This window comes from Sceloporus occidentalis, unplaced genomic scaffold, assembly GCF_023333645.1.
Source record: "Sceloporus occidentalis isolate IW3139 unplaced genomic scaffold, rSceOcc1.0.p SCAF_35, whole genome shotgun sequence".
Taxonomy (NCBI): domain Eukaryota; kingdom Metazoa; phylum Chordata; class Lepidosauria; order Squamata; family Phrynosomatidae; genus Sceloporus; species Sceloporus occidentalis.
Window position 1 is genome coordinate 889,460 of NW_028317015.1, and position 19,828 is coordinate 909,287.

The window sequence follows — 19,828 nt, forward strand, 5'->3', positions numbered from 1 at the left end:
ATACATACTGTGTAAAAATAATCAATTATAGGTCATCTTCATGTAACCCACCCTGTTATATGGAGCATACCAATATGATCATTGCTGTACAGTAATGTCTATAACACTGCTTAAACCTGAAAGAATATCAGCTCAGGTGAACCTGGACGCTGAGGACATGCTGGCAGGGTGTGTACATTCTGTTGGCAAAGGGAAGATGTTTTATTAAACTCAGAGCCTCAGAGTTTGTCGGAAATCAAGGCATCCCAGGAGGAATCACAAAGGTAAATACAAACATCACACATAAATAATCAACTAACACACCATTGCCAGCCGCTCACACACTCTGAATGTAAGGAACCTACAACGTTTGTGTAGGATTTTAAGAAATGGAGCAAGCGTTGCTGGTTGTAAGGACCTTACTGACTTATCTTAACATGTTTTCATTTTCATTACTTGTTGGAAGATCCTAAGGGGGATTATAATGTACCACCTTGAGCTTGTGATCTTTGGGGTCAGCTGGTGAATGTGTCTTTGATTTAGATTACCATGGTTTTCTTGTAACACTGTTAAAAGGCAACTGTCCCCCTGTTGTTAAGTGTTAAGGATTTACTAACAAAATGAATTTGCAAAGTTGTGAAAGAGAACTCAGTCTAAGTAAGAGTGGACCCCTGGACATAAATCGTTTAGTTGCATAATGTTTGCATAATTTCTGCTTTTAAGAGACATGTTTCATGGCAGTAAGTAACATAAGTGTACAAATACATTAATCAGCCCTCGTAGCGCTGCAGATCCATATGGCACTTGAAGCATATGTTACTTTACATATTTGATTGTAAGCTTGCAGAAACGGGGCAGCTGCTTTTCTTCCAATATGCCTTAACGTGTGTTAATGTTATTGTCCATGTTATGAATAAATGTAAAGTGCATTGGCTCAGTAAAAGGTATCAACCTTGACCAGAACCAGAAATGGCACAAATCACACTGTTCGTTGACACTAGGTTTAGAGCATGTGTGGATTTTGGATTTTCATCACTCAAAATGCTACAGGGAAGACTCTGTTTTTTGGTGGGAGATGTGGGTTGGCCTTTTGGTTCACACATCTCCTTGAAGACCCTCTCCTTGACCAAGAAGGTCCATCCCTTCCCAGACATCCCAAACTGAAAAAAATGAATACCGATATACAGAGCAGTGATCTATGTATACTTAACACTCCAGTACTGGACGGTGTGGCGGTAAGAGGGGCACTTTCATCCTGCCCGCTAGACAGTGTCATCAAAAGTTCCATGAGTCTTTTGCTTTTGATTTTGCCTTTACCCCTACCTGAAAAAAATATCCCCAGATGCCCATATATTAGTAGAATGGTGGAAAATGGTTTTACTTTTTAGCACGTCCAAGAAAAAGTCACACACTGCTTCCTCCGCTTCTCCCTTTGACAATTCCTGAAAGTAAAAGTGTTAAAAATATACCAACTTCTTTAATGTTTAATTGACTTAAGATACTGTATACTTTATGCTGCCAACGCATTAAAATGTTTCCAGTAGTTACCAAATAATTGTTTATCCTGCGTACATTTACTATAGAGATTGGTTGTGATCCAAGGGTGCAAAAAACAACTAATGTCCCTTGAATTGATAACACGACCAAAGTGCAGAACAAAGTCTCTCTTGCTCTTTCTCACTTTTCCTGCAGTTTTGATCAGCAGCATCTGATTGCTCCCCGAGTCCAATGGATCCGCAAGAACATGTAGAGGAGCCTGAAGAGAGGAAGGGGGTAAGTTCATGGGAATTCAGCCCCCAAATATAAGCCAGGAGTACCCCCATTATGTATAAAGAGCAGTTCAGATGGAACATAGTAAGTATTGCAATTACCATAGCAACCAATAGAATGTCCCTGTTGATTGCTCCACGTTTATCTAGAATTTTTCTTTATATATATTAGGTCCCCCTAACTGTTCACCTATATAACATTAGCGAATCCTTAACATTTTTATACCATTATAACAGCATTTGTACAAGACATGCAAACATAGACATTTAGAACGGTCCTGGACCAGTCTTGACCCCAGGTTTTCACATTGCTCCCTGGGATACCATGTGAAATAATTAATTACAAGTAACACTGAGAACACCCATTTCACCCCAGGGCACCCAGCTCTATGTTTCTATTAATGGGTTAGAGCTACAGTATATGATAGAGTTAATAATACGGTTTTATTGCAATCCTAGTAATTAATAAGTAATATATATGTCATCATGTTTGGAAAGAAGTAACGAATGACACTCATTACCATTTTTTACTGTGTTGCTTGTTAGCCTTTTGTATAAAGAACTTTCAAGTAAATGGTGCAGTGGCAACAAAATGTGCAGCCACAATTCACTGGGGCCAGCAGAACAAATGAAGAAGTCATGTGATCGGTGTAATTGTCATTAAATTGTGACTTTACAGGAAAGATGAAAATGTCATCTCACTGACTTCTCTATACATTATACAGGGCTGATCCCAACTAACTCAGCTCTCCTTGTAGGAGAAGCTCATTGGGGTTGAAATGGAATTGGTGTAAATGGTCGATCGCTCGCAATCTCTCCGTTTCTAAATACGTCTGTATCTCTGCTGTCACTGTTCTTGGTGTCTTGCAGGAGGCCGTGGGAGATCTGTGTCTCCGTGGCACTCTTTCTTCCTTCCTGCTCCCTCACGGGGCACTCTCTCTGTCAATGGTGTCATGTCCCAGCATCAACACCGACGGACTGAGCTTCCCATAAGGGAGCAGGGAAAAGAGCTCTTTGACATTACAAACACAGGTGCCCTGATCTGACTCTCTCCCATAGAATGTATATAAATGGACAGGAGGGGATATTGCATGGGGTCGGTACAGACTGGTGCTTCTTAATAATCCTGCTTTGTGGAAGACAGTCCCAATGTTGCCGCTCTATCCCGCTGTCCTACCGAGCTCTACCTCCGAGAATGCATACTGCCAATGCTCATAATTTTGCGCATGCACAGTAGAGCTGCCAGTCTGAGTGACACTCTACCTCCCAAGCTCAGCTTCCCCCCCTCCGGTGTCCCGATCCACCTGGGGTAGAAGCTGGGTTGTATGCAGCTATTGTGATTTTATCTTGAAGGGTCCTATATGCTACCATGCGACAAAAAGTGGCAGAAATTGGTAACATTTTGTATCCATCCTACAATCTGTATTTATAGCCATAGCTAATAGTTTTTATTACCTAACACTATATATATATATATATGTGTAACAGTCTGCTGTTCTTTGCCGCAGAAGCTTACAGCGACGCTTTTCCTGGTAACTTTGATCTCTACCGTTGGGTCATCTTTCCAGTATGGATACAACGTGGCTTCCGTGAACTCCCCTAGTAATGTAAGTTTTGTTCCCAAACCACACCTGTCTTTAAAGGTTGCTCTAGTTTTGAACGAGTCAGTCGAGTTATATAGATAGATCTTCTACGCGAGAAAAACGTAAGGTCATACCATACACTTATATGACCCTATCACTGTTTCTTGTGCTGAACCTTATCTTCTGTGTCTAATCATTTTCCAGAATCCATCTGCCAGCCTTACCTATGAAGAAGAAGCAGTTTCTCAGTAACGTTAGTTATTGAGATTAAGTAACAGCTTCTTTACTTGTTTAAACAGTTTAAATCACAGGGAGATTAGCCACAAGGTGATGTACGCCCGGCCATAGGCCACAACAAGCCACATACTCACTTATACATACAGCTCCCTAATATCTAGGGGTCTACATTGTCTAATAATGCGTAAGCTCGTTTGAGCCGGGCTCCCCCCTCACCTGTTGTCTCTGTTAGTGAATTTGTTATGTTACATACATACTTGTTATGTCCTGTCTACCCATTGTACAGCGCTACGGAACTTGATGGCGCTATATAAAACAATAAATAATAATAATAATATTCATTCCTTGATTCAGTTAATGTATAGAAGACCAAAATCTGATTAGGGTCTGAATCTTTACATCTGGAGCAACAGGCAGACTAGATGAGCCGAATGGTTCTCATGTGCTGTCAAATTTTATGCTTCTAGGTTTGTATTTGCCATACCTGCCTAACAATAACCAAGCATTTAACGTGCATAACAACCAATACTTATCACCCTTTAATAAGATCAGTTCTGGCAAATCCTTACTTTATGGTCAATAAAGCAAGAACTATGAGTGCTTTCCATTAACGCTGCCCAGTTTTGTTCTCTTGTTCATGTTGTCCTGTTATAAGTTCCTCCCAAGCACCTTTCTATCGGTTTATGCTTCTTAACTCACACACCGTGAAATGCATTTTTTGTCTTTGCAGTTAATGAAAACCTTTTATAATGAAACCTACACTGATCGTTATGGCTCCAGTCTAAGTGATAGCCTCTCATCTTTGCTCTGGTCTCTCACTGTTTCTTTGTACCCTCTCGGGGGCTTCTTTGGGTCCTTGATGGTAGGTCCTCTTGTCAACTCAATTGGCAGGTACGTATATGCTAAAACAGAGCATTTTTCTGTATTTGTTAGCACGTCTCTGCCAGTTGTGATTGAGCAGTTTATTATCTAGATCCCTCTTTTTTCCCTCTAAATAAAGTCATCGAGTTTAGAAGTCAACATTCCAAGCCTTGTCCATATCGCTTTTATAGGAAAGGGACCTTGCTCCTCAACAACATTTTCTCCATCGTCCCAGCTGTCTTAATGGGGACCAGCGTTGTGGCCAACACCTTTGAAGTAATTATTGCCTCGCGGCTGGTGATAGGAATCTGTGCAGGTAGGTCACAGCATTCTGAAAAGGGTATCACTTTTCTACCACAAGTACCACTAAATTACTATATGCTTCATAGGCCTCTCTTCAAATGTCGTTCCCATGTACTTGGGTGAAATGTCTCCTAAAAATCTCCGTGGAGGTATTGGAGTGATCCCACAGTTGTTGATCACAATTGGTATCTTGATGGCGCAGATCTTTGGAATTCGCTTTATCCTCGGGAACACAAAAGGTGAGAGGTTTATGGTTGTAAGGCTACTTGATGTTTTCCCATAAATGCATATTTGTGAAATGTACAGTTATTGGTCTTTTACCATAAGATCCATAACAACAACTAATATACTCGTGCCTTTAGTTTTGTTCAACTATATTATTGTTGTTCTGTTGAGTGACAATGTGGTAATAACCTTTTTATTATAACCTTTAATAAACTGGAGTAAAAATTGATATTACTGTATTGGTCCCAGAGAAGATAGCGCTTGATGAATTTTGTGATAAAATTTAGTGGACAAAGATTTACAAGATTAAGGAGGAAAGGAGATCTTTATCTGAGTCTTTCAAGACCAATGAGCACTTTTGGGGATTTGGTCCAGCACTCCACTTTAGTCTTGGGCTTAACACAATTTCACAATCTTAATGCTCTATAAGCTAGCGGCATATATTGCTCTAGGTTGACTACACCTAGGCTGGCAGGAACAGTAGGTGACAGCTGAATTATTAGGTCCAGACCAGGCTATTTTGGCCATGTATACTATGGAGGTCTGTGCTTGGATGACACCATCTCTCAAACTCGGTTTGCACGTCCTTCTGGGATGGAGCCCCACCTAAATACCCCACTGCCATAAGCAAGTACTTCTTGCTTCCCACCTCACTTGAATGGGATTAATCAAACTGTGTTGTCTTGTGCCAAAATCCATTTTAGGTTGGCCAATATTGTTGGCGCTCACTGGGATCCCCGCTGTGCTAGAGTTGATTGTGCTGCCCTTCTTTCCGGAGAGTCCACGGTACACTTTACTCAATAAAAGGGATGAAGACAAAGCCAAGCGAGGTTAGTGACAGAAAAGGTAAAGCCGAGACATTCGGCAGAGGGCAATAAAGAAAGTCACCAAATGTTATTTACTATTTAAAGGAAGGACTGTAACTATTAGGATTTAAATCCATTCCCTGCCTATTCCACCCCTAACAAACACTCTTTACCTTCATTCCTCTCCCGCAGTCCATATGCTAAAATGTCCTGGTCTGTTTACAAAGGATAACGTCTTAAAGAGAAACTTTGTCGGAGTGTGCAGAATGTGCCTGGGAAGTGAATCCACGCGGACTGTTTGCGATGTTTTCTGTCAGCATTATAATGTATAATATATTATATGTATCTGGTGATTAACACTAAATCCTGTATTCATTTTGCACGAAGCACTGCAGCGTTTGAGAGGATGGGAAGATGTTGATGGTGAACTAAAGGAGATATATCAAGAAGACCAGTCAGAGAGAGCAGAAGGACGTCTGTCTGTAAAGAACCTGTGTACTTTCCGGCCTCTGCGCTGGCAGTTAATCGTTATTATTGTCTTGAACATGGGTCAACAACTCTCCGGGATCAATGCGGTGAGACCAAAAAATCCCTGAATTAGATTGTCCTTAAAAAAAATATGTAAATTCTTCAAAATTGTTTTAAAGAAAAATACAGTCATATAACCTTAATAGGACCCTGTGCCATCCTCATATCACTCCTCTATCTTTATCTGCTATGGTAGCCCCACCCCTGAGGAACAGATTAAATAAGTGGTTGAGTTAGCAATGGTCGGGTTTAGCTTAGTTCCTGATATATTTATTTTCTGTCCTTCTAAATCATGAATATTCACTTTATATAAATAAATAACATTCCATTCCATCATGTAGATTATTTAATTACAAATATTATACTGCAATCATTATAAATGCTTGAGGTTTTCTTCAGGGGTGGGTTCTAAGTGTTGCTGTGTCACAAATTCTGTGTTGTCCATAGGTTTATTACTACGCAGATAGCATATATGCAAAGGCCGGGGTTCCTGAGGACACCATCCAATATGTAACTGTAGGAACAGGATCAGTCAATGTACTGATGACTTTGGCTGCAGTAAGTACTTTTTGTGTATCAAGTTACATTTGACTTTTTGGGGTAAATACACGTGTACAAGTAAAAACATGTGTCAACGAGTAGGAATGTATTATTCTAAATCCCAGACAACAACTTAGCCAACAGTCATGCACATTACTGACTAGAGGTCTATCGTTGATCTCGGCATACTGATGCTAAACTTGTTGGGGCTGATCAATGGCAGAGCTAGAACTTTAAATAATAACAAGCGCTAGCTTCTAAAAACTAATGTAGTGGCCAACTATTGAACAACCCAGACTTTGCATCAAAGCAGGGCTGTCCCTTCTCTGTACTGTTTACTTATAGAAAGCTGCAAACACACATAGTATGTGAAGACAGACACATTTCTAATGCATTTGGTATTTTAGCAAGTAAAATATGAAACAAAAATGCTGCCATCTAGCGGAGATATGAGAGAATACAACCAAAAGAAGCATTTCTGGTTTGCTCTTTTTACCCATTGTAATAAAACTGTGAGAATAAGTGTCAAGTTATTTTGTTTAAACAGTAAATGGATTTTGAATCCTTACAAAAACAGACTCATTTTGTCTGTTTTAATTATTTTCCTTACTTAAACGTTTCCCATTTAAAATGCATGGAGGTGGCATACTGCGGGCACAGGCTCCTGCCTACACTACCTCAGACTTTAGGGTGAACTTTGAGATGTGTTTCATTTAAAGTTACTAAAATAATTTGCGGAGACAAAACCATTAAATATGTTTCTGGCGCCTCTGTGCGATTGTTCTAACGGTATCAGTTCTTTATCAATCACGTTCTCCCTTCTCCACTGTCTGTAGGTCTTCATTGTGGACTCCTGGGGAAGGAGGATTTTGCTGCTTGTTGGCTTTGGGACGTGTTGTGCATCTTGTGTTGTTCTCACCATCGCTCTCGTTTACCAGGTAAACTCTTTTGTAAGTTCAAAAAAATATTGTAGGGAACCAACACAATCCATTACCTATATACTGTGAATTATTGTTATTGCCACTAAATCCCACCCAGTACTGTAAGTTTATTGCACTTATTTAATACTTTTGTCTGTTTTAATATCTATGTTCCATACAGACCATTTTATGCCTAAAATGACTTGATTAATTTACTTAATAATTTAAACAGAAGCTGTCTTAAATTTTATAATTATAATACAAATCGGGTTTGTAGGATAAGTTTATTAATTAATTTGTCCTTTGAACACTGGAATAGTTTGAGTTGCTCTAGTAAAGCCTGGAAATAGTTTGTGAGCATGGTCTTCATAAAAAAAACTGTTCAATATCTCAACAGTCAACTGTGTCATGGATGCCATACCTAAGCATTGTCTGCGTCATTCTCTATGTTGTTGGACATGCCATCGGACCCAGTAAGTAGTATCAACCGTTGTGACCGGGTCTCTGTTTTTTAGGTATTTTAGTTCCTTTGTAGGACCCTTTGTTCTAACTTTTTTTTCTCCATTTCTCCCACTTTTGTGGGTCTGCAAGCATTAGCGTGTATAACAGTGTACACAGCAATAAATCATTTGAGTAGAATAACTCCAGATTCTGACAAATCGAATTATGCAGTAGAAATTGCTGTGCTGTGTTTTATGGCACACATTTCATTTGCATTACTTGTGACTCTATTACATTTATTTTTTATTTTATTTTGGCACAAATGGTGTATTTTTTTTTAATTATTTACACCTCTGTCAAAATGTCAAATGTTTATGTGTCTGTCTTACCCCTCTTATGCTATTTGGCTATTTTTTTCATTTCTATGGGAACAACCTATGAGTTATCCTTTCAGGCCCTATCCCCTATGTGATCACAACCGAGATGTTCCGCCAGGCCTCGCGCCCGCCAGCGTTCATGGTGGCCGGTAGTGTACACTGGCTGTCAAACTTTGTAGTTGGACTCATTTTTGAATTTCTCATGGTGAGTGCATGTTCTTAACATTTTTGACCTCTCCCCTTTAGCCTTTCTCTATGTTTGTGTCGAAAAAAAAGGGTTAAATCATTTTTAGATGCACAAAGTAGAGGTAGGAGAGAAACACAACTGAAGCTTTAAATGAGAGTAGCTTCTGCTTTACTTAGAAAAACTCATTATTGTTACTGTTACATTATGGCACCTCCAGGAAAATGATCTTAACCCAATGTTCTCATTAGGTTACCTCTCCATTATAGTTACCATGTTGTTGTTGATTGCTTCCATCAGCCTCTGTTAGGAGGAATAAAGCGAATGGCGATAACCTCTGTATAGGAAATTGATTAGATAATGCTCGTTCTGCCACAAGCTTCCGGCAATCTCAGGTTCTATGACAATCAACTACCTCCAACAGACAAGCCGCCAAAACAGTTTGTGTTCCCCTTAAGCAGGTCAATCTACGCTTCCGTGTCATATATTGCTCGCAACTATAAAACTTTGTACACATCAAATATACCGTAACAGACAGTCCCCAAAAGAAAATATTAAACCAGCGGTTGTTTTGAAATCTTCAGACTCACATCCTGATCACTTGACTCAACTCATCTTTTTCTGACTATTGACTCCTACAGAATTTAATGGTTTCTTTTTCTTTCCCTTTTTTGTTATCCCCTGCCAGAAAGGATTGGGCTCCTACTGTTTCGTCCTCTTTGCTGCCATTTGCCTGGCTACATTTATTTTTATTTATTTTTTCATTCCTGAAACCAAAGGCAAATCATTTCTGGAGATTAGCCAAATAATGGCAAAAAGGAACGGAATTGGTGAGAAAACAGACTCCAAGGAACTTAGGGACCTACATCCATTCTGTGACGAAATGGCATTGGAAAAGAAAGATAACGCTACTGTTACACAATTGTGAGAGATTAGATGGTCCGCTATCTTCTTCACTGCCATGGGTGGACCAAAAGAGGGGCTATAAAGACTGTTATGGACCATTAACACTGTACTGACCATTTGTAAAACTTTTCTCAAGAAATAAGAGCAAAATAGTAGCCAAAATTATCTCTCATTGCAGAGAGGTGGGAAAAGGAGAGCCTGGGAGCAATTTCTTTTATTTGAACGTTTAAAAATGACCACAGAGACTGTGAATCTGGGTGCTGGGGGGAGTCCTATGTGTGCAATCTTTGTACCATCGCTGGCTTTTGGGGTATACAACCTGTGATCTATGCCTGCAATCTATAGCTTCCATGCATTATTTCTTTGATCTATACATTAAATGCTGAGTTTGCTTGTGATTCTGCAGTTGGTCTATACATGCAATGCTGGGTTTCCATGTGTTATTTATTTACCCCTTCACTGCAAATACATAGTTTGTATATCTTATTCAGTCGATCTATATCTGCAAGGCTATGTTTCCTTGTGTTTATTTGATCTATACCTAATCTACATGGAGAGGAAAAGAGAGATATGATACAGTGAAGCAGGGGAAGAAGGGACTCTGGGGGTGATGGCAAGAAAACATGGGCCTCTCCATGTCTACGGGTTCAAATCTTTTGATATAGAACACATAACACATAATATTGTCTGGTAAAGCATTAAACATGAATAGTTATGTAGGGAGCTAAAAACCTACTATGTATCTGTTGGACTTTTTCTTAATTACCACCAGCCCTGATAATGAGTGCATCTTATCAAATAGTGTGCTAATGCATTGTCAACATCATCATTTGATTATCACATTAACCAGTGACTGCTCCAAACAATATTACTGGCCTAACATAATGCAAAGATTTTTGTAAGTAAAGTCAAATGGATTCTCATTAATCACATTATTTATTTGCTTGATAAACCAAAAAGCAGCAACATTTTCATGTTTAATTAACAATCCAGTGTCATCGTGATCCCATATAATTGACATTTAACATTTGTCTGATAACGCAGACAAAAATATGTATCTGAATCTGCTTATAAATTGACTTTCATGCAGAATGAAGATTATGACGTTTTAGAGGAAATTGTGTAGGTAAATAAATATGTTACACCGGAAACATCACTAGGTGTCCCCAGAGACAGACATATAATATTAAAGCACAATATTGAAGTGTTAATGAAATCCCAAGTTAGATACATACTGTATGTATAGGTAATTTTACCCATGAAGTGTCAATCGGTTTGTTAAGAAAGGCGCTACTTCACGAACGAGTAATAGTTGGGGACAAGACGTCTCCGTGTTGTGCTAAGACTGGTAACCTGGTACTTGCAGGATCTCAAAACTGATATAATTTGGGGTCTGGGTTACAACAGCAGCTCATCTAATTGGGCTACTCAAATGACTGACTCATATAAGGGCCCATATCTCCCTATTCGCAATTCTGATGAGGATATGTATTTTGTGGCGAGGTTAGACAAAGGAAAAATATTTTGTTGTCTATGAAAGTAATCGGACATTAGAGACAGGTACACAAACAAAGATTTAAGAAGAAAGTGAAATTTAAATCATCGGCACCCATGGTCAGGCTCAAGTATGACTCCACCAGCCACTATTACTGGGGTCTCCCCCCAAGCTATGACATCTCCCCTAAGACCTGATGTTTGACACTGACTCAATGACCTGATCTCTTGAGCATTTAGCAAATGACTCCAAAGATTGAGGTGGCTAATCCATCCAATGAAACCATTAGAGAACAAACCCAAGAGATCAGCACGATCTTTGCCAAGAAGAACTACACCTCCAGCTTCAATCTGATATCCACGCCGGATGTTCCTTTCTTTTCCTGGAAGTCCACTGACCCAAAGGTCCGCATTTCCAGTCCCGGAGTGCCATTGGACACAGTAATGAACCCAGTCCTCAGATGTGTGGAACAGGTTGAAACTCTGGAAATGTCCTCCCACCCAGAGCCCAATGTCAGAACCCAAACTGAGAACAAGTTCATTGTCACTATTGTAGGTACTGTAGGAGAAAAGTTTCTGACTGCCCTCGTTTCTGGTTTTCACCCAGGCACAGAGAGTGAATTGGGCTAGCTGCATGGCCTTTAAGGGACGTACTTCAACGTGGGCAGCTGGGTGATCCCTGGAGAAGACGTAAGACGGGTAAGTCGGGAGTGGAGGGGGACCTGTTGGAGACAGGATACATAGGGGTAAAACTAGGTTTGTGGAGGTTTGGACAAGGACAAAGTAAATACAGTTGAAATAAACAATTTATGACAAAGTGTCATTTAAATTAATTTATATTTACTAAGTATGCAAAAAGAACATTAAATATAGAATGCATACTCTTGACCAACTTTGCATGGATATATCATAGCTGTATGTAGGTGAAACACTCAATCCCATGCATTCCCAACCCTATGCGGTGCTCAAAAGCCATGACTAAAACTGCAGACACCAGGACAAGGAATTGAAAAGCGACTTTGTGTCTTTGTGTGCATGTCTTAGACATGTTCATATTGACATAAGTGTATTTTAGTTTATATTAATTTATATCAGAGTAAAAGGTAGTGTCATGCTTCAGGGTCCTACGGCCTCAAGTTACGGTATATAATCAGATGTACTCAACTCCTTATTTTCTATTATTATTATTATCATTATTATTATTAACATGACTCTTAAAGCACATTGTTTAACTTTAACTATACAGTAATGTCTTATGGCTCAATTTTTATAATAAACACAAAATCATTCTTTTTTTAGTTTTGACAGGAATTTCTACTTTGAAACCTTTTCACCATTTCTCCTGACTACATCCCATTTAGTCACGCTTATTCTTTGTATATAATTTCCTCCTTGTTGGTTTTCTGATAATTATACGGTATAATCGACAATTTCAGTTCATTGCACACAAGAAGAAATCTGTAAGGTTCCTCTTACCTTGAAGACCAATTCTTGGAGTTTTCTCGGCTCCAACCTGCTTCTTCACATCTTGAATGTCGATTTCAATTTGACTTAGCTTGTCCGCAAGGTCGGTTTGGCAGGGGCCTGAAAGGTGTTAAGATACAATTACTGCCATTTGAATATGAAAACTTCATGGAGTACACAGGCGAAACAAGAGGGTGGAAATTAAACTTTCTCTGCTGATCCCTCTTTTTCTCCCAAACGCTCTAATTACCTCCCTCTGTCCCCTTTTCCTCCTCTCAATCCACCCCAAGCTCCCCCACGCATTTTCCTTATCAGTATTCTTCACCTTTTTTGCCTCTTGCCCCACCTTCCCCACAATCAAGGGGAAGACTCTGACCCGCGTCTACCTTTTCCCAAAACAACACCATTTATTCCACTATCTTCTCAATTCCTACTTTATATCCTAACGGCTTTCTTCGTCTTCCCCAGGTTAACGTTTCCCACTGCTTGCTCTCGCTTCTTTAAATCGGAAATGTGGGGGTTTATGCGCCATCATATTCTATGACCTCAAACCTTTTGTTGGCCCTTGGCCTTATGTTTAGTGAGGTACACATTGTAATTTAAAAGTGGTTGATCCTTGGTTTATTTTGACTACTTATGGAATCATGAAAGATTTCCCCCTATGGTCAGAACTGTTTATCGACCAGGGTTAGTGTGTTTAGGGATATCTGGGATATCAATGGACAACGTTACCAACCATGATAGGTGTGTAACTGCCATTTGTATGTGCTTACCTTTCATTTGGAATGAAATATATATGATGCTTTTATAACTCTAACATCCATATGCTGAACGGTTACACCTATGTAAGTGTACACAGCGATATCATGTATGGAAGCGGCACATCCCATTTATTCTACAGCACATATTTACATTATTGATTGAAAGCTCACTTTTGGACAGATGGGGACGAAAAGAAGATTGTACAACGCGGTCATTCAGGGGCTGGGCATGGCGGTAATCATTGCGTAGCGTGTTGTTATGCCAGTCCAATAAAGTGTTCTCCAGCAGCTTTATCTACAAGAAACATAATACTTATATTATAAACAGCCATATTTACAGAGCCGCTCACCTAGGCCTGACTAGCACAAACCCATACTTACACACACAAACTCTGCTGTGAGTAGGCAAGTCCTTTTTGAAATATTACCTGTGTATGCGAAAGAATGATTGGAGAATCAAAAACCGTCCATAGCACGTTTTCTGTGCAGGGGGGAGTGGTGAGGGAACCATTATAACGGAAGAAATTATCCAAATTCTCAGGCAACATCGCAAGGACATCGAGTGTTTTTAATTCGGTCTCCTGTCCTGCAAAACAAAAGACAACAAAAAATGAGAAATACACATTAATACTTCATTTTAAAGAAGCAGAATGAAAACACTATAAATTTATATAGAGGCACGAAGATGATTTGATGCTGAACAAGTTATGTTTTAAATTACTAATTTCATTGACCGTGATTGTGTCATTGTTGAAGCCAAACTACTGCCATGGCTGAACTGGGGAAGAAAAGCGGAGCTGGTACTTTAAGCCCAGGGGCAGCTAAATATGTGACTGCCTGATGGATGTGGGCAATTGGCCCACCAGGCCACCAGCCCACCAGGCATGGTGGACAGTCCGGGATTAACTACTACCTACATGTGAACTATTTTAGCAAATGGTCGGAATGGCCATTTTTTATTATCATACTTTTTTTTTTAACCTATAAGTGATAAACAATTGTTTATTGGTGTAAGGCTTTTGTACACTATAGTTATTATAACGTATATCCCTATTTGCTGACGGGGCAAACCGTTAAATGCAATTTCCATTAAAACTTTCACTTTATATGAATAATAAATACAACTTTTATGAAATGTTTAACTTGTGCTCAAGGTGTGTTTGATACAGCGGACCGGACTTCTACCTGCATAGCGGATCTTGCTGAGCTTGGAAATAAACTCGCTATAATATGTATTTTCAAAATTCCCATCCTGTAAAGGAGACCCAAAAAATCTCAAATCAGTAATTTATAATAAAAACAAAAACAGCATACGACATTACATTTGTATTTCTCTCTGTATGGTATATTTGAGGGCTGGTTCTAGCTTCTCACAGGACTTCCAAATAAATGACTATTGATTCATTTACTGTCCTTTTCTCTTCTCAAGACATCTACCATTAAAAAATACGGGGAAAAAATCTAAATCATGTCGATGACGATACATTAGTGGAGAAAAATGTCTTGTAATGCCACCAGCTAAATTTCCAATACTCCGCGAGGTTCATTCTTATGACCAGGAAAAACAGAGGTTTGGTAAATATTGTGCACATTTTAACAGAGGAACGACCAGTGCAGGATTTCCCAATTAACACAATATTTACCAAACAAGTATATATTTTTTTTACAGTTATAAACCTTTAACCTGAGTATCTAAATGTTTCTAGAACGACACATTCCAGTAGAATTCTTGGCAAACCTAATGTGCAGGACAAGAAGTAAAGTGCCTCTCTCTTAGTAAATATAGTTTAATTATAACTTAGATTAGGTAAAGGGATGGTCCGCCTAGCCGTTACCAAAATAAATAAAGGCACTGGTAATTATTGAAATACATTAATTATCTCGCAGCAGATTTGGATCCACTTGTCTTTACTGGGTTCTTCTACAGGTTCCTTTAAGTTCTGCTGACATTCAGACCAGAATAAAAAGTGATGGAATGCTAGAAATATATATTATATATCATATAATATATATTACTTATTATTTCCTCAGTCCTTTTACTTACAGTGTAGAGGAAAGCAAGTACCGCTAGCCCGTCCGGCTTGTCTTTAGCCTCATCGAACGTCTTGTATAAATCTGAGTTGTAATGGACGACGTGCAGCTGTGAAGACCAAGATGGACAGGTTACAAATACGACGGGAGAACAAGAGGAGCCGTAGGAGCCGCATCACTCACCTCCGCGAGGTACCTCATGCCATCAATGGTGTGCTCAGATCCACTGGTTTCCAGATCAAGTCCTCCCCAGTGCAAATGCATCTGCACCGCAGTGTACGTGCTGAATAACCCTTTTTTGATTTTCATGGTGGATGGAAGTTCTATTTGCACTGGAAGATAAAATAACGGAAAATAGGGAACAATTTCAGGTGGGGCTTTAAAACACAGATATAAATACGGATTCTAGCACACCGTCTTTGCACCCTAAGTTTAGAAGAGGGTAGAACAGCGAGAAACTAGTTATACAGTTGCAGGGGCTAGAGGTCTATTAGCTTGGTAGTTTAGTAGAGTTGGTTGTTATTGCTTCTGTTTACCTGAATGGCCATTGTTTGTCATCCTGAAATGACCTTGTAACGGCCCATCAAAGCCAGTGAGTTCTAGGTGCGCCAGCTCAGGATTGTGAGCTACTTTCTTCCTCTGGATATCTATCGGCGACTGATGCTTGGAATTGCAAAGTGGATACTTTTTCCCCCAATTAGCTTCATCGAGCTCTCCCTCTATGGCAAAATATATACAATAACATATTAAAAATGGCAAAGTAGTATTTTTTTATGTGTTACAAGAACCAATAACTCACTGGTTTGGATTTAGGAAAAGATTTCAAGTATTTAGTAAGAAATTCCAGCTAGCCAATCAGATTTCACCTAACAAGTGGAACAATTAAGAGGGGAGAAATATGCCTATGCCTTGGAAGTTTCTGAATGAGCTGACCCTGAGACTCATGAAACCCATATTAACCCTTTAATAGCTCACTGTGGAGATTCTATGTAGTGACTGACCAAATGTGTTCATTCTCAAATGGCTCTAATGCCGGTTCCCAAGGAAACATTGACACTTAACTGAGTCACCTGAATTCAAGCAGGGATATCAACCATGACATACTGGTAGCCAGAACACCTATTTGGGAGTCTTATATATGATCACAGCCGGGTAGATGAGGAAAAAACCCTGAGACTCAGGGGTCAAACCCTGGGAGTTCCGGGGTGTGCTTATGCCACTTGCATATGGATAATAAATACATACATCGGTAACTTGTATGTGAACCTACCATGTAAGAGGAAGCCACTAAAAAACATAATTTTCATCCATTAAACCTGCTTTACAATGTTATTTACTATACTAAGCTATGAAGTAATGCATTTAAGGAAAGAGATTGGGCGAACATTTATGGCATTCAATTTATTTAAAATTGGTTTTGTAAATTGTTGTTGAAATGAGTTGCAGGAAGGTTTATCGGGAAACATTCAACATCAGTAAATGCACATCAATCAGGGGCCATTAAACGGAATATATTCTATAAAGCACAGCTCACATTAATAAATTCATTTATTATCATTTTAACTACTTCATGCCCTGTCAAAATGTTGCATGTTGCATTTTAAAACTGCTTTATGTCAATACAGTCCTCTGAATCATGCAAACCATCATCGTGAACACATAAAGTGAGTTTTATTACATAGATTTAGATAGCTTTTTCTAATCTCTAAACACCGTTGCGATTTTTATTTAGTGTGCAGAACTGTAAAACATATTATTTGTGAAAAGACAACCAAAGACGTAACATACAAAAATAAACCCTGTGTGTTTTGTAACAAAGACGTATCAACAAAATATTTCATAACTATTAATTTTCAAAGTTAGGTCAATGTAATAACAGTTATACTCAAGTGCTATGTACAACTTACAATACCATAATAATAATATTAATATAACAAATATAAATAAATACTAATGGAAATATACTAATATATATATATATATATATATATATATATATATATATACATATATATATATATAAATATATATATATAAATATATATGTATACACATATATACCTAAATATATATGTATATTCCCTGAAAGACTTTTCAGAAAATAATATAGGAAACATACATTTTTAAGAAGTTATTTTTTTGTTTTAAAAGAAAATGTTCATTTAGTACAAATATCATATCCTGCATTTACTCATAATAAATCGGTGTACAGATGCGTAAAACAATAAATCATTTCATAGAAAAATGCTAGCTCCCTCAGGGTGTAGATAATTAGAGGTACCTACAATTACACAAAGCCCTATTTCAAAGCTCGTAAAAACGTAGTCTAGGGACGCCTATTAAAACTAACGCACCATAGTGCTAAGTAACAATAAATATGCGTTTTACTGTGAAGGATAGATTTTCCATAAGAATTCCCAGTTTTAATTGTTTTCCGCCTGAAATCTATGCTTTACCCCTGTGATAATAATTCCATTAATAAAACACAGCTGCGTAGAGCTACAATCTCAGCATGCTCAGCCAAATTGTATCACGAATGTTCAGTCTGAAAACACACGGATAATTTCATGAGAAGAAAAATAATAATAAAAAACTAGGCAAGGGGCATGACCATAAAGCAGATTAATCTAACGAGAACACCATGGCTATTAATGGACATTAAAATAGGAAAAACTGCACTAAACCGTCTCCGATGTCCCAAAGCCAAAAAGTCTTAGTGATCTAAAGCATGATAATTTGGAGAGTTTCACTCAACTGAGTGATTTCACTGTTTTTTTTCTTGAAAATTATAATTCTACCAAAAAGTTTAAAGAACGGCACAGAATCTGGAGAAATTCTTTCACGTCGGAAAAATGTTCCCTACGCAGGTGGACAACCTGTACGGCTGTTGTTGAACTCTGATATAAAGCTGTAGTTTTCTGGAGTGTTCCGACCTCTTTCATGGGGTGTCCTTACCTTGATAAGTCCACTCAACCACATGAGCGCTGGATAAGTGGAAGCAGAAAGACAGGAGAAGGTACAGACCAAGTTCCAGATGTTTTCCCATCGCTGCTGCTGCTGAATGAGCGAGAGGACCTCTGCTTTGCGCTTTAATCTACAGCTCGCAATGTGTAAATAATAATTTAAAGTCTGTTTGACAGAAGCTGACTCTCCCTCCAATTACACAAAGGCCTGCCCCCCCCACCCACTCCTAGCTTTTATCTTTCACTAAAGGAAACACGAAGCTCCCATGAACTCCAGCACCGCTTTAAAAGGACTTTATTGATTAACAACACTGAAGCTTGTCAAACGTTATCAACCTAGCTGGCAGATTCTGTCATTTCTCTGCGCTGGGTTAATCATTCAGATACATTGTAGTATCTCCTACTCACTCGTACCCTTCTCTGTATAATTCATACCAGCCTATATAAAGAAATACATAAAGTACGAGCACTACTATTAAAGCAGAACCTCAAGAGAAGCTTACTGACTGGTGTTCACGAAACGTTTTAAATGATTCCATAAATTGTTTTATCCGTTCGATATAAAACCATTTCATTCATTTTGTGACAACTGGGGAAATGCAGGATCATTTCTAAGGACCATTACAAATACGGTGACCTGTTGTGCAGGTCGGAACGTGGACAGAGAGGAGTACACTCAAAGGCTTTCACTAAACTGGAGAACAGCAAAATGTATAGGGGCAGGTACAGAAAGCCATGTATATCGGATATTACGCGTGGTGCCGATGGTCCTAGTTGCAATTATGTGTAGGTGACCACTATTGTCACAATGCCAGCACCAGGAGCACACACCGCAGGAGTTACTCACCCTGGATAACCTACTGAAGGGTTGAGCTCAAAGACTGGAAACCACGGACTTCAATAATCTCAATGGTGTGGAGGCTCAGGTAGAGGCAAATACTGCAGAAACTGAGTATAGGTTGAAAATCACTTGCCCGAGGGCCAGATACCTGTCCATACGAGATGCCACAGGTAGTTGCCCAGGACAGATAGCCCTAGGAAGCCATCATGATAGCCAGGTATGGTACACAGAGCGCCCCCCCTTAACAGCAGCTCCGGCAGCCAGATCAGAAGCCTGACCCAGCTAGCTGGAGCTTGGCTTGGTGGTAGCAGGTTTCTAATACGTTACAACTATAGGCCCAATTTTCTAGCATTTATATATGTCAAGAACGTATCGGAGTCAGGTTACATCCCATGATCCCAAGGCTGCTCGCACCGGACAGGAAGCCGCAGGAGCGGTGTGAGGTGGGATGTATGTGAGCATGGGTGTGTGTGTGAGCATGGATGTGTAAGTAAGGTGAGATGGAGTGTGTGTTAGAATGAATGAGCGTGTGTAAGTTGTATAAATGTGTTTACATATGTGTACCAGAGACTATGTTGGAAGGGGGCAAGAGACAAAGAAGGCACAGACAAGTTG

General features: G+C 39.2%; 2 protein-coding genes across 2 annotated transcripts; one reads left to right on the plus strand and one right to left on the minus strand.

Annotated features, from left to right (window-relative positions):
* The first annotated feature begins 1,707 nt into the window (after positions 1-1,707).
* Positions 1,708-9,681, plus strand: LOC149297947 (solute carrier family 2, facilitated glucose transporter member 5-like). The gene is made up of 12 exons (XM_089487827.1): positions 1,708-1,752; positions 3,257-3,355; positions 4,299-4,459; positions 4,621-4,745; positions 4,819-4,971; positions 5,662-5,787; positions 6,151-6,338; positions 6,739-6,849; positions 7,668-7,769; positions 8,149-8,224; positions 8,647-8,774; positions 9,442-9,681. Exons 1-12 carry the CDS (start codon positions 1,708-1,710, stop codon positions 9,679-9,681), a joined length of 1,554 nt encoding a protein of 517 aa, XP_089343953.1.
* A 1,577-nt stretch (positions 9,682-11,258) lies between these two features.
* LOC149297948 (carbonic anhydrase 6-like) lies at positions 11,259-18,455 on the minus strand. Its single transcript, XM_089487992.1, has 9 exons — positions 18,365-18,455; positions 15,946-16,128; positions 15,593-15,741; positions 15,423-15,518; positions 14,564-14,630; positions 13,807-13,964; positions 13,550-13,673; positions 12,630-12,737; positions 11,259-11,875 (listed from the first exon to the last, which is right to left on the minus strand). Exons 1-9 carry the CDS (start codon positions 18,453-18,455, stop codon positions 11,259-11,261), a joined length of 1,593 nt encoding a protein of 530 aa, XP_089344118.1.
* Between the last annotated feature and the right edge of the window lie 1,373 nt (positions 18,456-19,828).